The following is a 20514-nucleotide window of genomic DNA, read 5'->3' on the forward strand; positions in this document are numbered from 1 at the left end:
TCTGTGTACTAACGTCAGTCTCTAGTTTTGTTTGTACAGTCTTTGGTTTTGGTATCAAGGATACTAACAACAACAACAAAAATCATGTAAATATGACCTCATAAGTCACCCAAACTACCTTTACTTCGTTTGCTGAATTTTGACAGTGGCCATTTTTATCCCGAGTTTTACTACCAGCAATTATTTATTGAGATCTTCACGTTCTTGGTGTGGAATGTTTATTTAATGCTGTACCCGACAATACTATCCTTTTTTTCCTACCTAAAAAATACCAACTCTTTGAGAAAAGGAGCCAAGGCTATGCATAACTTACAAGCTCAATTTATTTGCTATAAGCACTTACATGCCTGACTAGTAAAATGAGATTTATAATTAAAAACAGTGACTGAAAAGCATAGAACTCAAAAACAAAAAAACAAACCAATCAAAAAACCAAAGGGCTAAGTTTCACAGGAATCTTAAAATAAAACTGAGTAATCCCTACATCATGATTAAACAGTTTAAAGCAAACAAGTATTTTTCCTTGCATAAATGAAATATGAATAATTATAAAACTGTTTATGTACTGTATTCATAAACATATTAAGATTCATGGTCTTTTCTTTTCTTTTTTCATGGTCTTTTCAATGACGAGTAGATAAATACTGGGAAGTTGACAGATGGGATCAATAGGGACACTGATCTATTCCGCTGAGTTACTTAACAAAGCCAGTGCTTTATTTAAGAAACCCACAATTTCCTGCACAATCCTCTGCATTTTCCTGTTATAATGAGCAATTTAAATGTTTTTTTTTTTCAGAGACTGTTTATACACCCTTATCTTCACATACCTCTTTTACATCCTTTTATTCTTGAAAACACATACATTTTTATACCAAAAATGTCAAGTTTACTATTAACCACAAACGTGGCTAAACTCCTACTGTTCTTCAGAAGCTACCATATTTATCATTTGTTTCAAGTGACCATTTTGGTTTTTATTTTCATTTATTTAGATAGTACACCTAATTCTCCTCTCTAAATGGTTAATAGTGTACAAAACCTAGATAGACCAGATGAGATCCAGGAGTATTAAGGCCTTAAAGTTGTGCTTTATTTTTAAAAGGAATTCAGATTGCTTAAACTCTATAGCAGCATATCTACCCTTCTAAGCATTCCAAAAATCTGAAGGGCAGACAGAAGAATTTTCTGTTACTACAAATAGAAAAATCATTGCAGAGTTCACAAACATTTCAAACACAATTATAAGCAATATAAACTTGGAACTGAAAAAAAAAAAACAAAAAACTTGGAACTGCCTCTTCATAGAATTGTCCTCTTAATCAACTTTTCAGGTATTTTTTCAGAGAGTATTTTATTTAAGGTGCATAAAATGAAATAAATCAGTCCTACACAAAATAATAAAAACATTTTCCATTTTTATCTACAAATTAATTTTATAAACAAACTATAATAAAAATGAACAAACAAAATAAAGAAAATTTTTGGCTTCTATACATTATGGCTAGAAAAATAAATTTACAGACACCTAAATCTGCCTCCTCTTCCCAGAGAAACTAATGTATATAACATATATATATATATTTTCAAATTATAACTCTTATTCAGACTTAAAAACTGGATACTCCTCTATTTTTTACATACAATTGTAAACCATCTTTTAAAAAATTAGGCTAAGAGTAATTACTCTACTAGTATGGTTGAGTGTCATAGAATAAAAAAATTTTATAAATCCCCTATTTTAATTTGTTAAATTAATTCTGATTAATCTGTAGTAATATATAGGACAAATCTGTCAATCATCCACAATTAGGTCAAACTGTTATACAAGGGGGAGAAATTCTACAATGGTCAGAATAAGATTTTATCCATATTCTTGAAAGATAGCTTTGTTCCCAATAAATACTCCCTTCAATCACTTCAGTATACTTCAGGAGAACACATTCTCAATCCAAAAAGAAACAATATACAGCTACTTGACTTTTTGTTTTTTTCTTGCTTGAAACTGCTGTGTTTTATTTTTTACAGATTTAATCAACATTGACAAGGCAGGATCAATGGACCTCTTCTGTGACTCCTTTTGAATTTCACTCTCTTTTTTCTTTATTTCCTGAGTAAGTTCTTGTTCTTTTTGTTCTCTCTGCCGGGCTTTCTCCTCAAGGATTTTTTCCATAGCTTTTGTTTTCTTGAAATTAGGATCTGAAGGATCCAAATTGAACAAGTGGGAGGTATACATTGCCTGAAACCGTGCATCCTTAACATTTACCTGCAAATCCAAAAGGAAAACCATTAAACCAGTGAATCACCAGGCCCAGAAATAGGGCCAAAGTCTGAAAGTGAGTTGTCGATTATATAAAATAACAAATACGAGCGTTTTGTATTGACTCATTAGAAAATTGTTTTCCCACAGATCTTCAATGGAGTTTTAAGGCCTGTTCTTGGAAGTCATTAAGTAGTTGCTGACAGCAGTTTGTAGATTTTTTTGTACAGGCTCACACACATAGGAGTGGAATGGCCTTTAGGAATATGTTATTACTAGCAAAAAGAGGAAAAAGAAGGAATGACAAAAACAAGAGATGTAGTAAAACAAAACAAAACAACAAGCATGGCCTACTGTAGTGGCCACTGTACAGTGAGTCTGTGACATGTGACAGGAGCCTATTTCTCAGTTAAGCTTGAGTATGCATATCCTTCTCATCATGAGCATCACACTACATGTGATTAACATTAAAAGCTAGGTATTAAAAAAAAAAAAAAAGCAAAGCTGTGTATTTTTGCTACAACCAAAAGACAAGCCAATACTTCATTTGGTGCTCAACTAAACAGTGATCTGATCCACCCTGGGATGAACTGGCTATTTTGGACTGAAAGATGGTAGGGTAGTTTGGCTCCACTACAGGCCCTTCCTAAATCATTTCAGGCTAACTTTGGCTGTTTGAGCTCAATGCTCATCTCCAGAGCTGACTTTAAATTCAACACCAGCTTTAAGAGGCTAATGACTTTTGTCCCGGTTACCTCAAAGTCATCCTCCAATAATTCCTTCTTTTTCATAAGCTGTTTTTTCTTCTTTTTGCTCAGATTCTGGTGCTCTACAATCTTGTTGTAATTAAAGTGTTTCTTATTCTCTTCCTCCTCATCCATCATGAGCAAAGCCATTTCAGCCTGTGGAGAGAAAAAAAAGATCAAATATACAACAGTCTTTTTTCTTCCCCAAGCAGAAGAATGGGGCACAGATAGCCCTTCTAGGAAAGGAGAACCCAGTCACTAATGCTCTGGGATGACATCTGTCATCCATAAACTGATTGTGGATTACCAAAACTCATAAAGAAACCCAGGGATCTTTGTAGAGCAACAAGGTAAAATTTTTAGAGGCAACATCACAAGAGCAGGAGAGGAGTAAAAGTTTTTACTTAAAAACAAGACCACATTTCACTTCATGTAACTGGTTAATAATAGGCTATAAGAAAGAGTCCTCAAACCCCCAAATAAAAATTTCTCATTTTCACTTTGGTCTTTTTAAGCAATGACACTAAACTTAGCAAAATCATGTAGTATTTTGTGAAACAAACTACACTTTCCAAACCTGTGCTTTAATGGCAAGGAATTTTTTTTTATTTTGCTTTTTTTGCCTTTACTTTTTCAATATTGATATACTACTATGAAGGCAAAATCGTAATATTTGCTTCTGAAGTATGTCTGTTTTCACTAAACAGTGGAATTTTCTTCCAACTATGGGATTAAACATGAACCATGAGGAACTAAGTAAACACCCATGTATACTAGAGAAAATAGAGTTTACTTCCAGACTTTTGTAAATCTTTCTATACTACCACTTTAGATTGCTTTAATTTCCTTTCACTTCCATCACTGGAAGAGCCACTTTCCACAAAAGAAAGATTTTCTTTGGGCTCCTTTACTCTAGGAGCATTACTGTAATATGCAATAAATGGAAAAAAAAGGAAAGATGCATTATCATGCAGAGTTTAGGTGACCAGTCAGGGAGTGACACAAACATCAGTCATAGGGACATTGTTGACCCCAACTCCTGCCTCAGCAAAAATACGTATTAATCTGTGCCATGGATCTCTGGAGTCAGTGAAGCATAAAGGTCACTGCATTTCCAAGACAGACTTTAATCTTATACATTAACATTTATGTTGTTTGTCATAATAAGAGAGAAATTAGCACTTAACAACACAAAAACAAAGTCTGAATTATAGGACAGATGCAGATTGAATTAAAAACTTATGGCAACATTTTCATGTGTCTGTTGGCCATTTGTGTCTTCTTTGGAGAAATGTCTGTTCATGTCTTCTGCCCATTTCGTCACTGAATTATTTGTTTTTTGGGTGTTGAGTTTGGTAGGTTCTTTATAGATTTTGGATATGCCATTTGCAAATATCTTCTCCCATTCAGTTGTCTGTCTTTTGGTTCTATTGACTATTTCCTTTGCTGTGCTAAAGCTTTATATCTTGATGAAGTCTCAAGCTCAACATCACTCAGAATCAAGGAAATACAAATCAAAACCACAATGAGATACTATCTCAAACCAGTCAGAATGGCTAAAATTAACAAGCCAGGAAACAAGAGATGTTGGTGAGGATACAGAGAAAGGGGAACCCTCGTACACTGCTGGTGGGAATGCAAGCTGATGCAGCCACTATGGAAAACAGTATGGAGGTTACTCAAGAAGTTAAAAACAGAGCTACCCTACAACTCAGCAATTACGCTATTAAGTATTTAGCTTCAGGATACAAACATAGTGATCGGAAGGGGTACCTGCACCCCAACGTTTATAGCAGCAATGTCCACAACAGCCAAAGAGCCCAGATGTCCACTGACAGATGAATGGATAAAAAAGATGTAGTATATATACACAATAGAATATTACTCAGCCATCAAAAAAGAAGAATCTTACCATTTGCAATGGCATGGATGGAACTAGAGGATATTTATACTAAGTAAAATAAGTCAATCAAGGAAAGACAATCATATGATTTAACTTATGTGGAATTTAAGAAACAAAACAGAAGGAGAATGGAGGGAAAAATAAAACAAGATGAAATCAGAGAGGAAGAGAAACCATACATAAGAGACTCTTAACTATAGGAAACAAACTGAGGTTTGCTGGAGGGGAGATAAGTGGGGGGATGGGATAACTGGGTGATGGGCATTAAGGAGGCTCCTTGATGTAATGAGCACTGGGTGTTATATGCAACTGATGAATCACTAAACTCTACCTCTGAAACAAATAACACAGTATATGTTAATTAATTTAAACTAAAAAAAGTAAAAAAAACTTATGGCAATATTATATCAAAGTTTTAATAGTAGCATTTTTTGACTTAGTTATAGCAAGAATTTTTTTAATAGTTATTTTCCTCTAAGTCAAAAAGGGAAAAAAAAAACAAAAAGGGAAATGCCTTGGATTTGAGATAAAATTTCAACTTTGTACTAGCTGGAAAAATGTTTGATAAAAAGATAAAAAGTTTTGTACTTAAAAAGTATACTGCTAGGAGCACCTGGGTGGCTCAGGCAGTTAAGCGTTTGACTTGATTTCATCTCAGATCATGACCTCAGGTGGTGAGATTAAGCCCCATGTTGGACTCCCCACTCAGTGGAGTCTGCTTGAGATTCTCTCCCTTTGCCCCTCCCCTCCATGCATGCTCTCTTTCTGTCTCAAATACATAAATAAATAAATCTTTTAAAAAAACCTATACTGTTAAAATATTTCATTATACCTTTTAGAATTTATTTATAAATTTCATGACTGAAGTCAGTTATTTTTTTTCATTAGGGACACTAGAAACTCATGTAGATAAGTTCATTTAAATTGTATCTATCAATTATCTACTAGGCATGTAACAATGATGTTTTACCTTTTGTCTCTCTATGTCAGCATCTTCCACTGGAGATGTGCCATCTTTTGTAGATTTCATTGACTTTTTCTTTTCTTTTATACCTGGCACAACAAACCAACACATAAGGGCGAAAAATTACACTAAGAACAAAAACACAACATATCTAGGAATAACCTTATCAATAAATGTATAAAAACTAAAGAAAGTAAAAAAATACCACTGAGAGATAACTATGGGTATGAATGAAATAAATACATCTGGATAGGGTGACTGAATATTACAAAGAAGGAATTTCTTCTGAAAGTAATGTATAGCCTCATCATTAACTAAAATTTCTTTCTTTCTTTCTTTCTTTCTTTCTTTCTTTCTTTCTTTCTTTCTTTCTTTCTTTCTGATAGTCAGAGAGAGAGAGAGAGAGAGAGAGAGAGAGAGAGAGAGAGAGAGGCAGAGACACAGGCAGAGGGAGAAGCAGGCTCCATGCACCGGGAGCCCGATGTGGGATTCGATCCCGGGTCTCCAGGATCGCGCCCTGGGCCAAAGGCAGGCACCAAACTGCTGCGCTACCCAGGGATCCCTCATCATTAACTAAAAAAGAAAAACCATAAGACCGTTTCAATAGATACAGAACAGGCATTTGATAAAATTCAACATTCACTCATATGATAGAACAGTATGGCTTAGTAAGGTAATGTAATGCAATACCATGTATCACTGGAAAAAGGGGATTATTCAATAACTGCTCCTGGGAGATCCACTTTATTCTAGAGGAAAAAATCGAGGTATAGCCTCACCTCATAATGTACAGGAAAACCAAATGCCGGTACATTAAAGAGTTAAATATTAAGATTAAAAAAAAAAAAGAAACCTATGAGAAATCGAGAATGGTTTCCTGATCTTAAATAGAAGAAATATTTTCTTAGTGCAAGGATAATAGAAGAAATCACAAAGAAAAACAAGTGATTTTAATATATAAACTCTTAAAACTCCATATATAAAAAACTCATCTGGAAAATGAAAAATTCATCTTTATAGTAAGAATTTCATAGTAAAAGTTTAACAAAATTTTTTCCTTCTCTAAAGACAAATTTGATCTTCAGTTAATTTTCTAGCCCTATTATTAGGCAAAACTGCTTATAGTAAAAGTGGCTCCTAATTGGTACACAGCTTGTATTTCCGGGGCCTCACGGGCTTCTGTAAACCACAAGATGTTAGAGATGTCCTTGTCCTAAATATGAGATAATCATGTGTAGCAGTTAAGAGCACTTGAACCTGGAACAGTTAGCCTGGGTTTAAACTCTACCTGTACCTCACTTAGGCTGTGGCAGTTTGGGCCTGTGTCCTTATCTGTAAAATGGGGATTATAATAGTAGCACCTACCTCATAGGGTTATTGTGAAGGCTAAATAAATTGGTAAATGTGAAGAGCTCAGTTAATACCTGACACATAGTGCTATAAAGTGCTTGCTATTACTACACATATATAAGATACCCTGGGTTCCTTTGTGATCATGCTGATGCCTTATTGTTTTCTTCCTTTTTGTGTGTGTCTGTTGGAGTGGGAACAGTACAAAGGGAATTGGTATCAGGGTACTAAACTATGAAAGACTAGTCTAACGAATAAGAGTTTTTAGAATCGACAAAGACATGTTCTGTTACTCTAGATTATTATTAAACAATGCCAATCTTCTCTACTCAACAATTTTCTTTGGCTAAGCTGTGCTCTGTGCCTCCAACACAGAGAAACTGATAGTCTCTAAGGTAATAATGATTAATGCTTACATAGCACTTCACTGTGTATCAGGCAGTAGTACTATTTTACTCACTTTATATATATATTAACTAATATAATCCTCAGAACAATGCTATGAGGTAGATTCTTTGTTGTAATCTTCATTCTGTGGATGAAGAAACTGAAACACAGAGAAATTAAGTAATTCTCTTAAGTTTAGTTAAGGAAAGGAATTATGATACAAATCCAAGCAGTCCAGCTCAAGCTTTCTACTATTAATCACTAAACAACACTCCTTCACTATCAAACGTCATTCTCCTTGTTAAAACTCTTTCTGTTTAAAATACATTTTGTCATGAAATAATAAAAAAAAAAAAACCTCACAAAACATATAATGATTGAATAACTGCAGCTAATGAGGGATAACAGGAAAAGTAAAGCCTAAAAGTTGAGAGAGACTTTAACAAACTGCTCCGTGAGCACTAAGTCCCTGCTGTACTTCTAAGCCATGTCCAGTATAGAAGTGCTGCTTAGTTTCACCCCTCAGGGCTACCAAGTCATTTGTCTACTTCCAGGAAGAAATATTTGTAGACAGCCTTTCTTTCTAAAGTGAAAATCCTTACTGTTCCTACCTTAAATGTTTTTCAGGAAACGATGTATCTACTTTGAGATTATAACTTTTACTATATTTTAAAATATGTATGTATCTATCTACCTATATAAATATCATCAAAGTTCCCTTTCTTAGGGTCTGACTTCTACAGCCTAAGTTTACTTCTGCTTCTATGTTCTCAAGGCAAGAGCTCCTTTTGAAGTGAATGGACAAGTGACATATGCAGAAGATTGTTCTGTGGCAAGAAAGAAAAACAGGCTGTATATGATTAATACATAAAGGAGATAAAGATCTTCATATACAGCTGTGGGAAATAATTTCAAAGAACCCACAATGAACTATTCCGGATTTTATAACAACCTGGTGAAAGCCATAAAAATAAACTTGAAAGAAAGACTGTAGCAAAGAAGAAAAAAAAAGAATCTCCAAAATAGAGCTAAAAATGATATCCAATTTTAACATGATGAAAATTTCTTTGCTTACAAAGAATTTACTGTGCTGGTCCAAACTGTTTAGTCAGAAGATGAATAATGTGTAGAGATCTTTTCTGCACTGTTAACAAGATCATACTAAGAGGGCACACCTTAATTATTTTTAAAAAGAATTGTTTTTGTTTTTGTTTCTGTTTGGAAAGGTATCAGACCTAAGTTAGACGAAGAGTACTAGGGAAATGAAAGCCTCTGTTCTGAAATGTTATCTTTACTTTTCGGTACATCTTTTTGTCAAGTAAGAAATATGTGTCCTGGGACTGCTGTGAAAAGTGCACATGGATGATTCTAACAGGTTAAATACTACCAGAGATTCTAAATCAGATGTTATGGCTTAAAAAAATAAATCTAAACAATCCTTACTGAGTCTACTATACTATCACTTTAAGCAAAAAATGTACCAGAATATATCTATGGAAAAAGATGTACTGCAAAAAGTTGACCTGTAAAAGGAATATCTGCAAAGGAAATTCCATTTTCCATTACTTGTAATGTCCGAGAAGCATTCTCATAAAAAAACTTCCTCCAAAGGGTTCAGCTGAGCCCTTCTTATGAGAACAGTTAAAATAATTCACTGGAGGGCAAACGCCATCTCGGTACTGACCAGACACGAGTGGTAAGCTCCCCTGCAGTTCAATGTTTTTGCAGCAAGGTAGAAGACCACTTGCCCATAATCAGATACAGATACAGTCTGTTAATCATCCTCTGGACCTGGGCATTCTGACTTTGCTTGGAAATCCAGCAATTCCCCATGTTTATCTCTTATACACATGAGTCTTGGCTCTGGCTTTGGTCTTTACAACATACTTCAAGGGTTACAAAAAGTAAAGGGAGTCCATTAAGACTCAGGTTCTACCATCTACCACTGGCCTTTGTGCAATTAAATTTTTTGAGCTCCAATTTACTCATCTATAAAGTGGGCTGAAGTTTGGATTAGAGGACAGAATACATATGAAAGCATTTTTAAACTGTTAATCAACATATACATGCAGCACTAAACATACTGCTTGAATGAATCAAGTATGGGTAGCATATTGTTAGATTTTCATGGTAGTTTATCATTTATCAAATATCTAAAGTTGTCAAGTCAGGGATGCCTGGGTGGCTCAGCTGGTTAAACTTCTGCCTTTGGCTCAGGATCCTGGGACTGAGCCCCACGTCAGGCTCCCTGTTCAGTGGAGAGTCTGCTTCTCCCTCTTTCTGCTCTTCCCCTTGCGCTCTCTCTCTCAAAAAAAGTCAAGGCAAAGGATACATTTTAATAGGGTATATTTACATGTGACGTACTTTAACTTCTACTTCTTCAAAAACAGTCTTATTAAAGAGTTTATGCAATTAGATAGCAATAAACAAATTTTTCAAATACAGTTGACCCTTGAACAAGCAGAAGTTAGGGGCATTGACCCCTCACATGGTTAAAAATCCACTCCTCTGAAACATAGCTACTAGCCTACTGTTGACCTAAAGCCTTAATAACAGTTAACACATATTTTGTATATTTGTTGGTACTATGTATATTTTTACAATAAAGCTAGAAAAAATTTTATTAAGAGAATATAAGTGAAAATATATTTATAGTACTGTACTGTATCATAAAAAAATCCACGTAAAAGTGGATTCACAGTTCATAGTGCAGTTCACACCTATGTTATTCAAGGGTCAACTATATTTCATTTCTAAGAAAAAAATAACTTTTAACTCATTCTAGATGTACATCATATTTCTGAAACTCTCACTGACATCAAGTTTGCAGTTTAGAAAAAAAAATTGTAGCAAGTTTATAGTGTAGGGGGAAAAACAGAAGGAAAAATGAGAAAAGATTTCTAGTACTCACATTGGCTCCTAACACAAGCCAAGCGCCAGGTCTGGCATTAATCAATGAACTCAATTCCTCCATATTCTGAAGAGCATGTAAGTTTAGCTCTATGGGATTGCCAAGGGCAAAGGTGTTATAAATGTATCCAAGTCCATCTGGCTTATAATGTCTCTATTCTGTTCAACGGGGCTTGAACTATACACTGTTCCAAACACTAATGCTTTTCCTCCTTCCACAGCTACTTCTCAGTTTCTTCAACATTCCCCCTCCCCTACCTTCCAAAGTAGTACCTTCACCAGTATGACAGAGTAATAGTACCTGTGTAGGCTTTACCCAACCTCAGAGTCCATCCTGCATCCTCCTCTCTTATCAATGCTTTTTACTTCCAGTTCCACAGTTTGAAATATTATTTACATGCTACTGATTCCTAAGCTTGTATCTGCACTGACTTCTCAATCACCCAGACTCCCTTATTTTTTATTTTTTTTTTAAAGATTTTATTTACTTATTCATGAGAGACATAGAGAGAGAAACAGAGACACAGGCAGAGGGAGAAGCACACTCCATGCAGGGAGCCCGACGTGGGACTCGATCCCAGGTCTCCAAGATCACAGCCTAGGCTGCAGGTGGCACTATACCACTGAGCCACCAGGGCTGCCCCAGACTCCTTTATAAATATAACCTAATACCTCTTGACCTTATTTCCCACCCAAATCTATTATTCCTACATTACTTCCTAACTCAAAAATGGAAGAATATTCTTCCAGAGACTCAAACCAAAAATCTGGAATTATGCTAAATTTCTTCCTTATTCAAGTAAGTGAGCAAGTCTACATCCAAAATACATCTAGAATTCCATTTACTTCTCTCCTTCCAATTCTATTATTCGCATGCTATCTAAAGCAACCATCATCTCTTGCAAAAAGCCTTGTCTCCCAGCTCTCACCAATGCTCTAATCTGTGCTCTTCACAGGAACCAGAATACACACAAGATCATCATGTTCTTGCTTAAAGATCATTCAATGGTGTCCCATTGTCAGGAGAGTAAAATCCAAATGTGTTGCCATGACACAAGACCTTGCAGGATTGATCCAGTGTTCTGGTCTCATACCAAACTCCTCTGATTATGCTCCAGCCATAGTGGGGTCTTTCAATTTCTCCAACACAATCCTTTCTTACCTCACAGGCTTTCTAGCTACTTTCCCCTTGTTTGCAACATTCTTTATGCTGGACTCCTCATTCTAAAGGTCTTAATCAAATATCCTCACCTTGGAAAAGCCCTTTGTGCCAACCGTACAACTAGAGTAAGCTACTCTCCTTCCTCTTAGTTATACCTTCTATATTACCCTATTTTCTTTAAAACACTGATCATATTCTCATAATACCTTTATTTACCTGTTTACCATGTCTTCCCTAATACCATAGACTTCCTCAAGCTTTCTGTTTCTCTTTTTCCCTTTTAAAGAAACAGCTTCAGGGGCGCCTGGACAGCTCAGTGGTTGAGCATTTGCCTTTGGCTCAGGTTGTGATCTTGGGGTCCTGGGATTGAGTCCTGCATTGGGGACCCCGCAAGGAGCCAGCTTTTCCCTCTGCCTATGTCTCTGCCTCTCTCTCCTTGTCTCTCATGAATAAATAAATAAAATCTAAAACAGGGATCCCTGGGTGGCGCAGCAGTTTCGCGCCTGCCTTTGGCCCAGGGCGCAATCCTGGAGACCCTGGATCGAATTCCACGTCAGGCTCCTGGTGCATGGAGCCTGCTTCTCCCTCTGCCTGTGTCTCTGCCTCTCTCTCTCTCTCTGTGTGACTATCATAAATAAATAAAATTAAAAAAAAAAAATCTAAAACAACAGCAACAAAAAAAATAGGGGGCAGCCCGGGTTGCTCAGTGGTTTAGCACTGCCTTTAGCCCAGGGCCTGATCCTGGGGTCCTGGGATCGAGTCCCACATCGGGCTCCCTGCAATGGAGCTTGCTTCTCCCTATGCCCGTATCTCTGCCTCTCTCTCTCTCTCTCATGAATAAATAAATAAAATCTTTAAAAAAAAATAGGGATACCTGGGTGGCTCAGTGGTTGAGCATCTGCCTTCTGCCCAGGGCATGATCTGAGAGTACCAGGATCGAGATCCACATCGGGCTCCCTAAATGGAGTCTGCTTCTCTCTCTATGTCTCTGCCTCTCTCTCTGTGTCTCTCATGAATAAATAAATGAAATCTTTTTTAAAAATCAAAAAACAAAAAAACAAAACAAAACAAAACAAAAAAGAAACAACTTTAGCCCAGATATAAATAATTACTCCTAGGATATACTCTGAGATCAAAAGCATATTGAAAGCAAACAAATTTATCTATACTTTCCCTTGGAACTTCTGCTACTACCTTTAGAGAAGGTTTATTCATAACTTAAATGTGCTGATTCCAGGAAACAAGCTACCCCAAGCCATCAAAACATTTTTAACTTACTCTCTGAATCCTATCCCGAGTTCTACAATCTGACCAGACTGTATATGCCAAATGAAGCACTTTGGAATGAGAACAAGGAAACTATAATGCTTTGCATTTCTCCATTATAAATTTTGTTTCCTGAAATCAGAGGATAAGGCTAAAATCCATCATCTTCTAGAAATGACTGCTCAGGTATGATAAAAAGCAGAGTATGCTAAGTTTCCATTTCCCTTTCCAATTCCTAAGAATCTGACATCCTGTAACAGACTTTATTCATCTTGATCTCCTTTTCATCAATAAAATGTCAGTGCTAAAAGGCTATAACAACCAGGAAATAATTTTGAGCAATTTTGACTTTCCTGTTGAGAAATATTCTGGCCCACTAGTCATGAGGGACAAGAAGCAGGGAAACTTCATAAAATCCTTCTCTTTACAATGCCAGCTTGGAGTTGCTCCAAGAGCAAGCCTTTTGGAGTTCATGTGTGTGGTATTTACATCAGGGAAAGTCAAAAGGAATGAGAACAAATGGAAAATGCTTACAGTAGTCCCTGCACTGACTTGTCTAAGTATGGTCTGAATGTTATCACACACATTTACACATACCAAAAAGGTAAGAATGAAAACATTCAGGAAAGAATGAGCAGTGCATATGCAATGGAAATAAAGCTCCTTGGATATGGGGAAATGAATGCCAGATAATTCAGGGATCCAAGGGAAAAGGGAAGGAAGCTGGCTTTCATCTATAATGATGAAGCAGGATAAATGTAAAATGGATGAGATGGAAGATAGATGTTTTTGTATACTTGAGCAGAAAAGCTTTTATACTAAAATACCATGTAAAAATTAAAAGAAAATTATGTACACATGCACATAATCATCAACAAATTTATTTCAGACTTTTATTACTTTTTCATAGCCTCTGCAAAAACCTAGGGTAGACGCATCATAAAAAAGTAGTGAAAGCGCCTAAGAAACTGACTTCCTGGGGATCCCTGGGTGGCGCAGCGGTTTAGCGCCTGCCTTTGGCCCAGGGCGCGATCCTGGAGACCTGGGATTGAGTCCCACGTCAGGCTCCCAGTGCATGGAGCCTGCTTCTCCCTCTGCCTGTGTCTGCCTCTCTCTCTCTCTCTGTGACTATCATAAATAAATAAAAATTAAAAAAAAAAAAAAAAAGAAACTGACTTCCTTTTTCTCTCATCAATCCTTCTACAAGGATATTTCTGAGAAAAGAATCCCTAGTAAACCATTAAATCAATCATACCACCAAAAGCTTCCTAATAAAATTACTTCCTGTATGTACAGGGGGCATGCTGTCCTTTCCTCACCTGAGAAATGTACCCCATTGGACAGAACTGCTTATAAGCTACTAAAAGAGCTACACAAATTCTAAGAGTTTTAAGAAAGTAAGTGCTTATATTGTTTCTATCCATGCCACCTTTTTTTAAAAAAAATTCCAATTAGAAACTCAAATACAGGCCGACTTACCTATTTTTGTAATTTCTTCAGCAAAGTATGGGTCATTCAAATCAACATCAGAGGGAAGTTCATCTTCACTGGCTTCTTCAGCAAGAGCCTTTAAGTTCAATGTAAAAATACATATATTTTACTTCAAAGACCATTAACAAAAATTCTATCATTTATTTTATTTATTTTTAAATTTGAATTCAATTAGCCAATATACAGTACATTATTAGTTTCAGATTAGTGTTCAATAATTTATCAGGGATGCCTGGGTTGCTCAGCGGTTGAGTGTCAGCCTTTGGCTCAGGGCATGATCCCAGCGTCCTGGGATTGAGTCCCACATCGGGCTCTCTGGAAAGAGCCTGCTTCTCTTTCTGCCTACGTCTCTGCCTCTCTCTGTGTCTCTCATGAATAAATAAATAATCTTAAAAAAAATAATTTATCAGTTGTATGTAACACCCAGTGCTCACCACATCACATGCCCTCCTTAATGCCCATCATCTAATTATCCTATCCCCCTACTCACCCTCTAGAACAAATTATCCAAAAATTTGTATGGAACCAGAGAAGGGCCCAAATTAGCCAGAGGAATATTAAAAAAGAAAACCAAAAGCTGGTGGCATCACAATGCCTGACTTCAAGCTATATTATGAAACTGTGATCATCAAGACCATATAGTACTATCATTTCTTTTTTTTTTTTAAAGATTTTATTTACTTATTCATGAGAGGCACAGAGACAGAGAGACAGAGACAGAGAGAGAGAGAGAGAGAGAGAGAGAGAGAGAGAGAGAGAGAGGCAGAGACACAGCAGAGGGAGAAGCAGGCTCCATGCAGGGATGTGGGACTCCATTCCGGGTCTCCAGGACTACGCCCTGGGCCGAAGGCAGCGCTAAACCGCTGGGCCACCGGGGCTGCCCCTATCATTTCTTTTAAATCAAATAGTTCTATCTAGAATTCAACCAGTTTTTAAAATGGATTGGTTTACAAAATGACTGCCATCTGAGTTATTCTTTTTTGTTCAACAAATATTCATGGAGTATTTAATAAATATGAAAACTATGTAGGGTTTTGGGGAGAAATGAAAGCTATCAGATACATGGTTTCTTTAAAAATTTTACAATCTATTAAAAAAAGCTAGATACATAAACAGACACATATATCAGTAGTAATAGTTCAAAATAGGAAATGCTAAAGAGGCTAAAATGAAATGATACAGACATTCTAAAGAAAAGAACATTTTTATGTGGCGGACAGTGAAAGGAGGTGGCCTTTTCTTTCACAAAACTGAGAAATTGCAGTGACTATCGATAGTTGAATAGTACATTGTGGGTTATCATTTAAAACAATTTATTTGCTAGTTAAACAGTGATTTTTTATTATGAAAATGAAAACATATAGAAAAACAGTAAGGCCAGCTTAATCAAGCTCCCGTTCTTATCACCCAATTTCAACAATTATCTTGTTTTATATGTAATCCATCCATGAAAAGGCTATTTTTAAGCAGATTTATTGGTTAGGTTTTTCCTAATTAAATTTGAACAGTCTACTAAATCAGAATATTTAAATTAAAAATCAAGCCTATAGGGCAGCCCAGGTGGCTCAGCGGTTCAGTGCCGCCTTCAGCCCAGGGCGTGATCCTGGAGACCTGGGATTGAGTCCCACGTTGGGCTCCCTGCATGGAGCCTGCTTCTCCCTTTGCCTGTGTCTCTGCCTCTCTCTCTCCCTCTCTGTGTCTCTCATGAATAAATAAATAAAATATTTTTTTTAAAAAATCAAGCCTATAAAATGAAGAGAACATATGAACTAAGATCAGACTAACCAGATTTGGAGTTTTATTCCCAGGAATCTAAAAAATTAGTCATTTTAATAAAATATTCAGAATGCATATTGCTAAACATCATCTTGCATGCTGAAGAAGACCCACCAAGCCCTAAGGATTATTCATTTTGATATTAATAACTTTTTTTTAAAAAAAGATTTATTTTTGATAGAGCAAGCGAGCACAATCGGGAGGGGTAGAGAGAGAGGGAAGAGAGAATCTCACTCAGACTCTACACTGAGTCCTGGGCTCAATCTCAAGACTTCGACCTAAATGAAAACCAACAGTCAGATGCTTAACCGACTGTACCACTTAGGTGACCTGATATTAATATTCTTTTAAGAATAAGAGCTTCTAAGAATTTTTCAGTAGTAATATTATGTTTCTAAAAAAGATTATGGAATACCTACATACCTAACTACATATCTATTCACATACTTCTTTTACTGCTTTTAGCTCTAAACTATTGCTACATCAACTATAACACATAAACAAACATGTATTAATTTCTTTAGTAATAATTTCTCAATGTCAAAACTGAATCACAGAGAGGAAAAGGGGAAACATATTTTTTACATGAAGGAAATCCTTGAAACTCTTCTCTATATGAAAAACTGTGGATGGAAGGGATCTGCTGGAATCCCAGAACTGATCCAGTACAGAGCACTGAGTCTAGAACAAACTAGCACTCAACAGATGTCTTTTTAATGGCAGTTATAAAACAAGTCCAGTCTTAGTCCAATGAAGGAAGGAATAAAGGCACAAGATAAACTCAAGGTGTCCAGCAAATGAAAATCAAAGAGAATAGTTGCTAAAGTTCTCAGAAACAAGGGACTACTCTATTGACCTAAAAAAGACCCACTTATACATTTTACAATAAACTGATGGCTGAATAATTTGTGAAATTCTATTTAGAAGACATATTATTACTTACTTAGTTTTAAAAGAAGTTCTAAGGAAGAGGAGAGACAGCATATCAATGAGGACAGGGCTCTTACCCTCTATCCTTATTTTATCTATTTCCAGAAACACTGACTAAAATAGGAGTATTAAAAATCCCTCCAGTGCATCATTCAATCTTGCAGCCCTCTATCTTTACAAGCAATCAATGAAAGTCATAGCTGTGCCAAAAAGCACAAGATTATGTAGGGATAGAGAGAAACAATACAGTACAGTGGAGTGAGAGATCCTGATTTTGGTTTCAGTTTGGTCACTAACAAGCAGTGGAGCCAGAGATGCATCAATTATTTTTCTATAATCATAAAACATCAGGACTGAACTAGAACAAATCATTTAAGATGACTCAAGTTGCAAAGTTCTGTGATTAATGGTAGTATCTTAAGGCAATAACTGTATTGCTAGCATGCTGCATTTCAGTGATAAGATAGAGTACTTTTAGTGGCAAAAACTGTTAAGTGGTGTCTGCTATTACTAAGGACTCTGTGGAAAAGATGTTACCCTCAAATAATGGGAGTCAAATCAGACTTTTCAAGACAACATATTAGTGCAGAGGAAACATCCTTAATTAAAGGGTTATAATGACAAGATGTTAATAGATCCATATGATAATACTGACAAGTGCAAAGTCCAAATTGAGAAATAGAAATGAGAGAAAAAATTTCACTCACATCAAAAATTTCTGTATGTAGAAGGGCCTGGGTGGTGGAGTTGGTTAAGCATCCAACTCTTGGTTTTGGCTTAGGCTGTGATCTCTGGGATATGAGACGGAGCCCTGTATCAGGCTCTGTGCTTAGTGGCGAGTCTGCTTAAGACTCTCTCCCCCTCTCCCTCTGCCCCTCCCACTTGTGTGCTCTCTCTCTCAAATAAATAAATAAATAGAAAAATCTTTAAAAAAAAATTCTGTATGTATATATCCTCAAGTGAAAAAATCTGTATGCATCCTTCCTAGTCTCTAGAATAGGATTCTTCTATCTAGGTATCAACTAAACTATGTATTTTATTTAGGTGGCATATAAAGGTAAAATACTAGAGCACAGTAGTTAAGGTGGCTCTGGCCTTTTATTAGGATTATAAATCCTAATCATTACATAGCTTTGCAGAAAACACTTAAGCTACTGGGTTTTGCCTTTCCCCTTTCTTAAAATTATGATAATAAGGCCTACTCTAGTGAGTGTTACATTATGAGATAATGGATGCCAAGCACCTGGTATCTTCTGATATATGGTTGCTGTTCAATAAATATTCCCTCAAAAAAATCATTGATACCTTCTGTTTCTTCTTCAGTCTTTTTTTCTCTTTCTTCTTCTCTAAAAATTGTTCCCAGGGGGTCAAATTATCTTTTCCTTCCAACTTGTTTTTGACCATCTCTTCAGCACTTTCTTTCAAACCTAAGAAAAAACACAGAGTTCAGTTTAAAATGTTCTATCTTCATTCATTATCTCTAATTGCTTCTGTTGCCCAAAGACTGCATTCCCTGGAAACGACAGATGACAAAAACTGATTAGTAAGGCAATCCTTGTTGAAATGTCCCAGGAGGAAAGAATGCTCATAATCTCTCCTCAAGTACTCTGTGATATACATCCTTAAGATCATAAGGACCACCAAGTTTGGATTCCACTTTGTATGGTTTACCTCTTTCAATGTTATCTGGTCTTGTACTTCATCCTTAAAGGTTCTTTTTTCTTATGTTTTGCAGTTCCTAATTTGTGTTTCTAGGGGGCTTCTGTAATAACTGGACTAAGAGTGGGACAGAAAAAGCCCTGAGGATGACCTATATCAGTCCTTGAAGGCCCTCACTACTGCCAGAGTAAAGCAAATGTGATTACTCTGTTGTCACCTTTGATAATAAATACGTTTGTTTTATTTTGTAGTACTTTTTGGACATCACAGCTCAATTTGGGGAGGAGGCAGCTTCACTATTTATATGACACAATATTCATTTCAGAGAAACAATACTAAATGGAATGATTAAAAAATGCCTTTTAAGAGAGACATAGTCAATCCAGATCTTCCCAGATAAACTCTAAATTCTAAGGTGAAAATAATTCTAAAGATATAACAATTCCTTTTTTTTTCTGATGAATCTACTAAGACTAAGAGCACTGAGCAACCTGCCTAGGAACATGCAGCTAGGAAGCCACACGACTGTAATTGCTTGGTTATCCTCTATACTATAACTAGATATATCTAAAATGCTGATTTGACCCAGAATAAAGAAATGTATAAAAGTAAAAGGATAAAACCAAAGCTTTGGGCCTCAGGTTCCTCATCTGCAAAAGGAGATTGGTCTAGATCAGAAGCATTCAACGTTCCCACCCACATACACCTCCCCCCACCCCTTAAAGAAAATATTTGGTAGAAGTCCAAATACATAACAACTAAAAGTAATGTTTTGGGTCTTGGGCCTCAAAGAACAGCCTGAAACAGCTGGAATAGATGATCTCTAAGGTCCCTTCCTTGCTTTTAAGCCAAAACTGAATCTTCAAATTTCTATGACTTAGAAAGTATTAAATTATCTACATACTCAAGGTTATGTAGATTTGTTTTTATGATGTACTGCTGGTAAGATCTCTGATTTACTGAATGCTAAATTAGAAACACAACTCTCAATTTGAAGACGTTTCTTATGAGAAAAATAAAATTCTCTTCACTAAATTCTTTTTGGAAGAAATGGGAACTGTATAAAATGATATCCAGGTATTTGACTGAATGAACAGATATACAGCATTTAGGAAATGTAAATTGGGATCCTTGTTTGTAAGAAAGCAGCAAATCCTGACAAAATAAGTTGATTTTAAAAAACAAAATAATAGGTGTTTATGTATTATGCCTGTGGGTTAGCATACAATCAGACCAGTCTAATCTATATGCACAGTATTGTATTATTAGATATGTTTAAATAATCTTTAAGGTATTCTAGTACAACTTCCTTAAACATTAGGAAAGATTTTATTACTCCAGAATATTAGATTAATATATTTATATATATCTTTAAAAGATTTATTTATTTATTTATTTATTTATTTATTTATTTATTTATTTATTTATTTATTTGAGACAGAGAGAGACAGAGGCAGAGACATAGGCAGAGTTCGGAGAAGCAGGCTCCATGCAGGCAGCCTGATGTGGGACTCAATCCCAGAACTCAGAGATCACACCCTGAGCCAAAGGCAGATGCTCAACCGCTGAGCCACCCAGATGCCCCTAGAAATTTTTTTTTTCACCAAGAAATATTGTTTAATTTTGATCCCTGAAATTTACCACAATGCTTATCAGATGCTAAGAAAAGTTCTGTATCATTCTCTCTTTTAGGACATTGCTTTGATGTGT

The 20514-nt window shown here is 36.0% G+C and overlaps 1 protein-coding gene across 2 annotated transcripts in view; it reads right to left on the bottom strand.

Annotated features, from left to right (window-relative positions):
• Positions 1 to 339: 339 nt before the first annotated feature.
• Positions 340 to 20514, bottom strand: part of ESF1 (ESF1 nucleolar pre-rRNA processing protein homolog) — a 66097-nt gene continuing 45922 nt past the window's right edge. For both annotated transcript variants that reach the window (XM_055344036.1, XM_055344029.1), the window contains exons 10-14: positions 18451 to 18572; positions 14428 to 14515; positions 5880 to 5962; positions 3016 to 3162; positions 340 to 2266 (exon numbers count right to left, since the gene is read on the bottom strand). In XM_055344036.1, coding sequence (XP_055200011.1) covers positions 1973 to 2266; positions 3016 to 3162; positions 5880 to 5962; positions 14428 to 14515; positions 18451 to 18572 — 734 coding nt within the window. In that variant the 3' untranslated portion in view covers positions 340 to 1972. The remainder of the gene's footprint in view (positions 2267 to 3015; positions 3163 to 5879; positions 5963 to 14427; positions 14516 to 18450; positions 18573 to 20514) is intronic.

The sequence above is a fragment of the Nyctereutes procyonoides genome, unplaced genomic scaffold (assembly GCF_905146905.1).
Source record: "Nyctereutes procyonoides isolate TBG_1078 unplaced genomic scaffold, NYPRO_anot_genome, whole genome shotgun sequence".
Lineage (NCBI taxonomy): Eukaryota > Metazoa > Chordata > Mammalia > Carnivora > Canidae > Nyctereutes > Nyctereutes procyonoides.